This window comes from Spea bombifrons, chromosome 6 (genome assembly GCF_027358695.1).
Source record: "Spea bombifrons isolate aSpeBom1 chromosome 6, aSpeBom1.2.pri, whole genome shotgun sequence".
Lineage (NCBI taxonomy): Eukaryota > Metazoa > Chordata > Amphibia > Anura > Pelobatidae > Spea > Spea bombifrons.
Window position 1 is genome coordinate 26,357,057 of NC_071092.1, and position 8,741 is coordinate 26,365,797.

Consider the following 8,741-nt stretch of genomic DNA (forward strand, 5'->3'; position numbering starts at 1 on the left):
CCTTACACCCCTATATGCCTCTGCATCGCATAGACATCCACCGGCTGCCAGAGAGAGGAGGATCCAGGTCCCCTGCAGCACTGCGAGAGTTTTGGATTTTAGTCTTATAATCAGGCCTCCATTACGTATTACCCTTTTAGTATAATATTTTGGATACTACTGGCTTAAGGGTTTTTAGGGTAGCGAAGGAGGGGGAGTCCAGGCTGTCAATAGACAGACTGATCTCTCATAGAGCGGGAGGGAGATGTCCCTCCTGTTGCGAAAAATATATGATGTTCAGGTACATCCTAAGGGGCAACTTGCTTCACCTCTTATGGTTATACCTGTATGTCAGGAGGTTAAAATACTTACAATATACTTTAATATGCTGCCTGGGACGCTAAGGTTCATCTATTAACCTCACAAATGCATACCGAAAACATATGCAATAAAACAGGGGCCTGCTAAGACTCTAAGGGGGTAAATGAAACAATGTGTGTGTTTTAGCTACTGGGGGCACCCATGAAATAATGCACCCAGGCTTCACACTACAGTATCTGTGGTCTTAAATTCTTAAATTCCCTTTATAATGGAAATAGCAGTGCCTCACCCAGCCTATGTATCCAGTAGGGGTCAGTAGTTCCCTCGCAGCTCGGTATGCAGAGACCGTTTCCGACGGTTTTGTTCGCTCATGGCAGTTTTTTTTTTTTTTCTTAACCTGGGTCGAAGTGGCACACGCTGGTCTTTGTTACAGATATATAACTATTTGTGGACTTTATATTATTTACTGCTACAGCTATTTGGCACCGGGCAGAAACTTGGCATTTGGAGTGCAATTGTTAATTTTGGACTTATATATATATATATATATATATTGTAATAGACGTACACGAGCGGACATTAACACCTCACTAAAGCATATGCTTGCTGCAGATTAGCCTAAATAATTAATAATTAGCCTTAATAATTATTAATAAGAGCGCCTACTAGCTAAGTCCACAGTTGGTACCGACATCTACGCAAGGTCTACACAAATTCTACGGAATCGAAATTATACTTAAACAATGAGACGAGAAAATCATTTTCCCAAATTAAATATGGCCTACTTCACAACCGTGCAAGCTCCATAACCATGGCAACACACGGGTACCCACTCTGTACGGCGTTTGCAGGAAGCCCCACCTTCTTCCGGTCAGTTGGGGTGCAATTGCTGATAAGGATAATGTAGTTAGCGTGGTTTCTAGGGCAGAAGAAGATTGGCAGCCAGAATAACCAATCATGTTGTAGCTAGTGGGTGTAATCCTCCTATAGGGGTGGCTGCGATCGGGTAGTGTTCTGCGGAGAGGGTGGAAGTGCTGTCAGCGGATTTTTGTCGTGTTCCATCTCGGTAAGACGGGATGATGATGATGACGACGCTTTGAATTGTGCAGTTAACGATATTTGCGGCGTTGTGAACATTGCGAGTTAAAATCAGTGCGGCGTGGTCATAACGGGGAGGGTTTGCAGCGGTTCTTACCCTTTATGGTGATTGTAACAAAGACCACAGGACGTGTAGCTATCAGAATGCAACACAATGCGACAATGACAAATGTGAATATAGTGCTCGCTATATTTCCTCTTGTATGATAATCACATATTCGCTAGTGCATATTTCACCTCGTATTACACTAAGTGATGCTGATCGGCGGTATTAATAATTTATTTTCGTAGTTTTATAGACGATAACTTGGTAATTCAGGGTCATTGAAGAATTTCAAACTGAAAGGGATAAAGTTCTTTTTGTTATGTATACAGCCGGGTCCATGCGTATTTCACATGTATAGCTGCCAGATCCATATTAATGCATTAAATCCATGCACATTTCCCATCAATGCGGTCCGGATCCATGCATTGCTTGCATCCATATAGCTGGAACCTTGCATATTTCATAAACACACAGCTGGAGCGCTTTTATACTGTTGCACCCACACATGTTTCACAGCTATACTGCTGGATGCATGGATGTTGCATATTTCACATACATACAGCTGCATCACATGCGTACTCTTGGATCCACGCATATTAAGAATCTATATAGCCGGATCCCTCCATATTTCACATCTATGCATTGGAGTCAGTGCTTATTTGACATCTTTACAATTGGATCTTTGCATATTTCACGCACATATATACACAGCTGGATCTTTGCATATTTCACATATATACACTATATGGACACTTTTCGTGTCACTGGCTTCAAGTAGCCAATCAGTAGCAAGAACCCATTGAAATCCGTGTTTCAGTGTTCGCCAGTGCTGATTGGAGGTGAGTACATCATGTGCAGGAAGATGCATTTGGCCAAATTCTGCAGAACACCCCCCTCCCCATACACATGGAAAATAGACCACACAGCAGTAATAATCATTAAAGTGAATGTGATGGCTGGAGTATCCATTTAAGAGCCCTAAAATGATGGCAGAACTTTGTAAACAAACAGTGGCTTAACACTTTTTGTGCTTTAATAACATTTTTTTTTTTAATTCTAGGGCAAAAATGACAGAGCCGGAGCTTTTGCTGGATTCCAACATCCGTTTGTGGGTGGTTCTCCCCATTGTGTTTATAACTTTCTTTGTGGGGATGATTCGCCACTATGTTTCCATCCTTCTCCAAAGCGACAAGAAACTAACACAAGAGCAAGTGTCGGACAGGTATGTGTGCAACCACATGACATAGTTTATGGATTCCTGCTACTCGCTTTAACTTACATAAATCTTGATTATTATGGTATTTAATATGCTGCCTTCCAGATCTACAGTGTCTTTTATTGTTACTTTTTTGCTTAAATTTTAAAGAGACTAGTCATGACATTTTTAACGGGACTTTGTTACTGATACCTTTTGAATATAAAAAAAATGGGCCCAAAGATGGCACTGACAAGCTGTTTGGGGGTAGGCATGGCACTGGTGAACTGTATGGGCACTAAGATGGCACTGGTAAGTTTGGAGGACAAATATGGCATCTACAAGCTGTCTGGGGGGCAAAGATGGCACTGCGGGAAGTGAGTGATATATTACATGCTGAAGTCGGGGAGCCCAAAGAGGCGGAGTTGTCGCTATAAAGGGCATCCATGCGCCAGTGACCTTGGGCTCGGCCCTGCCTTCTTAAAGAATTCAGTTTTTAGTGGGTGTATCGGGTGGATTAGGCTCCTAAAATGAATTGTAGGATGCCACTTTTACAGAACCAATGATTCTTGTATTGTAACTGCAATGCTTTTATATTTTAGTCAGGTCCTTATTCGGAGCAGAGTACTTCGAGAAAATGGCAAATACATTTCGAAACAGGTAATGAAGTAGTATTTGTAATTTTATCACTTTGGTTATGGGAGGGATACATTTCGTTATGACCAGAAATAAGTTTGGCTTAATCACTTGAGCATAAAAACTGCTACTGTTACACTAGCATGATATTTACTTCCCCTTTTAACAGCTTTAGCCTTCCTTTTAAATGGTATAAGAAATAAGTGAGTTGGTGGAAAGATCCGTGATAGTTGGCTGAGCTTTTGTGGTCCTTGACTTAATGGTCACTTGGCCAAACTCCTGGACCCAAACAAGCTTAAGCTTGCAGAGACATAGAAGGACTTTCCTTAGGCATCAAGCCTGGGTTGGCTTTGATTTGCCAAGGCCACCCAACTTGCCCCCTCATGTACATCAATGAGTATCACATCAGGTATGCTTTAAATATCTTTAAGAAACGATGTGTTAAGAATGTTAACACAATGTAACATTTACTCAGTTGTTGATAATATTTGGTGATGGAACCATTTAAGCTTAGAAATCATGATATATAATAATAATAATAATGTCTACTTTTCTATCTTTTTGTTTTTCAGTCGTTTTTAATGAGGAAATTCTTCTTCAATAATTCAGAAGATGGATTTTTTAAAAAGACGAAAAGGAAAGTTGTCCCTCCATCTCCTATGACAGGTAGATTGTACTTTACATCTCTTACGTTGATAGGAAAGTTGGAAAGCATACAATTGCTTAAAATGTTTTGGTATGCAGTAGTATTAGCATAACCATAAATAACGGCCCCAGACTATTATCCCTCATCCACCAAACTTTGCAGTAGGCACTATGGATTTTGATAGGTATTGTTCTCCTGGCACCCTCTAAACCCAGATATGTCCATCAGACTAGACAGTTAAGCATTATTCTTCACTGTAGAGACCACATTTCCACTACTCCACAGTCCAGTGGCCGTGTGCTTTACACTGCTCCAGCCAACGCTTGGCATTGCATATTGTGATCTTCAGCTTGTGTGCAGCTGCTCGGCCGTGGACACCCATTTCATGAAGCTCCTTACGCACAGTGCTTGTGCTGATGTTGCTTCCAGAGGCAGTTTGGAAACCTGTAGTGAGTGATGCTACAGAGGACACGCAATTTTGCACTTGGCAGCCCTGCTCTGTCAATATGTGTGGTCTATCGCTGGGCGAAGCGGTTGTTTCTCTTAGATGCCTCCACTTCACAATAATAGCACTTAAAGTGGACTGACTCATTGTAAGAAGTATATTAATTACCCATTACAACTCTGTTAATGTTTAGTTACGCCAAATGTATATACACATTTTGTTTACTTGAATGTTCTTTGTTAAAGGAATTTTGTAGATAGATTGTTTGATATTTCCATCTTTAATATTAATCTATTAAATCTACTTTTTAGACCCCACAATGTTAACAGACATGATGAAAGGAAATGTGACTAACGTGCTCCCCATGATTCTCATTGGCGGATGGATTAATATGACCTTTTCTGGGTTTGTTACAAGTAAGTCATGTGTATACACATTTTAATATGATAGAAGGCTACTCTGGATGTGTTTTTTGTTGTTTTTTTGGGGGGGTATGTGTTGGTGAGTAAGTTTGTGCACCTTAAAAGACTCTTGTCACGTTAATAAAACCACAGTGTGATATACTCGCTAAACACTGAAGTGAATTCCCACACCGCATCGTGAAAGTTGAAGAGCCAATCCTGTTGATCTTATCCTGTGGGGGGGGGGCTAAGTTGGACCTCAAAAATGTATATTTAAAACAGTGATATGACTTTAGTCTTCCCAAATTAATATAGGGCCCACTAAGCCACTATTGCAAGAGAGGCTCATAAGTTAGTCCTTTAGTATGCATAGTGATATCGGGGAACTGAACTGTCCTACTAGAAATCTCCCGGGCTAGTGAGTACACCCCAGGGGCACGGCGGACTCTTTTTGATAACGCGTGGAAATACAATAATAGATAATGTGCCTAAATGAAAAGAATACTACAGTATAACCGTATAACACAGGGCTTGACAAATTTGTTGTGAATCTAGGCGCCAGGTAAAAAAGTTAGGAGCCAGGATTTTTTTAAACTAACAGTCGGTCAGGAGAGATCTGATCATCATCAGCCCACTTACTAAACTCACAGCGTTTGACCTGGAAGCACCCTGGACTTTCAGGTCAGTGCTGTTTGTTTTTTTTTATAAATTTTTTTTTTAACTCTTTCGATGCTGATGTTCCATTGGAGCACAGCATTGACTGATATTTAGTCCCCACAAGCTTGTGGGGACAAATGTTAACCCCTGCAATGCCAGGAATGTGTCATACACAATTGTGGCATTGAAGGGGTTAACGCTGCACTGTCCATCTCGTGGAGCGATCAGGCAGCAGGGGGGTGTTGGGGCTGGTCTCCACACTCACGGGGAGACTAAAGAACCCTCTCCCCCTGTCCCTGAAGCTGCCTCTGGCAGCTGGGACTCAGTTGCTGGTCTATAGACCAGCCACTGCAGGGAGGGGAGTCTCTGATGACTGCTGTAGGCTTCCATGCCTACAGGAATCATCAAAGGGCTTATGGAGGCTCGTTTTTGCTGTTGCTGGTCTGTCTGGGCTTCTAGGCAGACCACCAGCAGCAGAGACCCCTGCAAAACGGGAATTAACCCCTAAATGCCGCGATCGCGGCATTGAAGGGGTTAACGCTGCACTGTCGCTCTCATGGAGCGATCAGGCAGCTGGGGGGTGTTGGGTCAGGTCCCCACACTTGTGTGGGGGCCCAATCAACACACAACCTCCTTCCCTGAAGCTGCCTGTGGCAGCTGAAAACACGATTGCTGGTTTTGCAGCAACCGCGTTTTCAGCCTACAGAATCACTCCGTGGGAGTGATCTCAGGCTCGGGGGGGGGGGGAGTGGCTGTGCTGTCTGCCCAGCAGCAGCAGCGCCCCCGTGTTGTAGCTCAGCCTCTTACATCCACAATTTTTTCTGGATGTAAGAGGCTGACAAAACCTAGGCGCCAGGACAACTTGGCGCCTGGGATTTGTCGAGCCCTGGTATAACAGTATAGTCGTCGTATTTCTGATAGCTTCATGTTCTAACTAGGGTCCAAATTTAGCCCGAAACTCCAGTCACGTTGCATGTAATATTGTACTTTTGTTGTTTTCTGTTTTACGTTTAGCAAAAGTACCATTTCCCCTGACTCTGAGGTTCAAGCCAATGCTACAGCAGGGAATAGAGCTACTCTCTTTGGACGCATCCTGGTAAGAAACCCTTGTGTTAGGGGCTGTATAAGTTTGCATTTATGTCACTTAGGTGTAAATTGCAGTTCTCAAACAGTTAACTTGACTGTTGCGTGGATCCTAATGCGGGCTACCGTAAGATATACATGGAAGCCTTAGAGAGAAAACCCTTTTGTTATTTTGTGTATATTTTTTGGTGTGTAATGTGATGTAGGGCTTCCGATAAACTATGTTATCCTGCCACTCATCGGGTTAAATAGTGTCATGTCTTTCATCGTCCTTCTCTATGACCAATGTATATTTTGGTACTGTACAAATATACATTAATGTGCTAGTACAGAATGCAAAACTACTGTTTTTGTGGGTTTTGTTTTTACAATAAACTAACGCTCCGGTGCATTTGTTTGGCAGGGTGAGTTCTGCTTCATGGTATTTCCTGAATGTATTTGGATTGAGAAGCATTTACTCTCTGATTCTTGGCCAAGACAATGGTAATAAACGCTTGCGTTTCATTGACGTCTTTTACTCTATGAATAGAAGTTCCGCTCCACTTGTCTGTCTAGCTGCATACTTTTTCGTTCATGATCCTCTGCTTCCTGTCTGTTTTTTGAAAAGAAGAGATAAAAATCAGGTTGTCGCTTAAGGTGTAAATTCAAATTGTGACTTAAAAAATGTATATAATTATAAAAGGAAAAATGTTACAGCAGAGTGTGTGTGTATATTTAATAATGTATATGTGTGTGTTTATATGTATTGTATATCTTTGCCCACGGTGTGATTAAACCCCCTTGCTTTCTGGTTTTTCAGCTGCAGATCAGTCACGAGTGATGCAAGAGCAGATGACTGGGGCAGCCATGGCAATGCCAGCAGACACCAACAAGGCTTTTAAGGTGCAGATACATAATCTTCTTGTTAGGCTACAATAAATACATCCTTTATCCACAGAGACTCAAACTTTAAAGTGGCGACGATGTAATGTGCATAATGAGAAAGCAGACTAAAGCTTCAGATAAACAAATAACCGCGCGTTTCTGAGAATGTGTTATAAACGGAATATTGGATAAAAGCAGTAAAGCTACATCGGCTAATATACAATAACATGCTGTTGTTGACATGAATGCATTATGTTCATTTGTGAAACACTTGGCTCCTCCAGAAATTCCTTCTTTAGCTAGTCAGATTTAAGTTTTCTAGCTCTGACATCCATCAAAAGTTTTTTTTTTTTTTTTTTTTTTCCGCTTCCTGTGATCTCTAAGTAAAGATTACTGTAGAGAATTTGTGTCAGTGTGTAACGTGTCCTGGATCCAATCTGTTTAATGTTCAAGCAGACTGTGCACGACCCTTAGTAATCTGTTTCCCACTCTGCAGTTTATTTGTAAAGATTTTTTTTATACTAATATCTTCGTGGTAAGTGCTTCTTTTTAAATTTACTGAAGTGAAAATGAGAAGCTCCCGATTGCTATGTTTGCGTGTAGAAAGTAGGATGTGGGGTAGTTTGGAATGTGATTGATCCCCTTTAATGTTTCACTTCTCTGCGTATACTCTTGTTTTTAGAACGTTTTGTTCTGTAACGGGTTGTTTATGACTGAGACGGGGAAAATGTAAAATCTATAAGTTTGTGCTTTTTATTTTGAACAGACTGAATGGGAAGCACTAGAGCTGACTGACCACCAGTGGGCGCTGGAGGATCTGGAAGATGAGCTGCTGTCCAAGGATCTGAACTTCGAAGGGATGTTCAAAAAAGAACTTCAGACATCCATGTTCTGAGGCTTGAACTGCCTCTTGGAATGAGCCCTAGCCATGCAAAGTTTACATTTTTTTGTTTATCTGCTTGTATTGTATTTTTTAAAGATGCTAGTGCCACTTTGCAATATCTAACTGTGGTACAGGAAGGAAGTTAACTATGTAGAACCCTTCTTTTAATGTTCTTTCACAGCTAAGATAATCATGTTAACAATTTAGACATTGGCATCTGCTTAAGACAAATGCTGGGATGTTTGTTCTATAGTTATTAACAAAAATCTAAGGCATATGTATTGATTCCATTTGGTAAAAAAAAAACTGAACCACAAGCTATATTTGTCAGTATAAAGTATAAAGCAAAAACAAAGGTATTCCCATGATTTACTGCATAAGAACTTCCAGGACAGTGAAAGGGACCAGAGACACTTTGCAGAACACCAACAATAACCACTCTCTTATACATAAGAAAATATAGTAAGAAGACCAAACTGCCATTTTA

The 8,741-nt window shown here is 41.2% G+C and overlaps 1 protein-coding gene across 1 annotated transcript; it reads left to right on the top strand.

Moving 5' to 3' along the window:
- The first annotated feature begins 1,067 nt into the window (after positions 1 to 1,067).
- EMC3 (ER membrane protein complex subunit 3) lies at positions 1,068 to 8,520 on the top strand. The gene is made up of 9 exons (XM_053469189.1): positions 1,068 to 1,366; positions 2,505 to 2,666; positions 3,242 to 3,299; positions 3,848 to 3,941; positions 4,678 to 4,782; positions 6,439 to 6,520; positions 6,911 to 6,990; positions 7,307 to 7,389; positions 8,138 to 8,520. The coding sequence occupies exons 2-9, from the start codon at positions 2,512 to 2,514 to the stop codon at positions 8,264 to 8,266; spliced, it is 786 nt and encodes a 261-aa protein (XP_053325164.1). The 5' UTR covers positions 1,068 to 1,366; positions 2,505 to 2,511; the 3' UTR covers positions 8,267 to 8,520.
- Positions 8,521 to 8,741: the final 221 nt, after the last annotated feature.

Bases quoted from the DNA above. Each gene is read 5' to 3' on its own strand.
- EMC3 (XM_053469189.1), top strand. From the start codon at position 2,512: ATGACAGAGCCGGAGCTTTTGCTGGATTCCAACATCCGTTTGTGGGTG. The intron at 3,300-3,847 runs GTAATGAAGTAG...TTTGTTTTTCAG, and splicing joins GCAAATACATTTCGAAACAG to TCGTTTTTAATGAGGAAATT. The intron at 3,942-4,677 runs GTAGATTGTACT...TCTACTTTTTAG, and splicing joins CCCTCCATCTCCTATGACAG to ACCCCACAATGTTAACAGAC.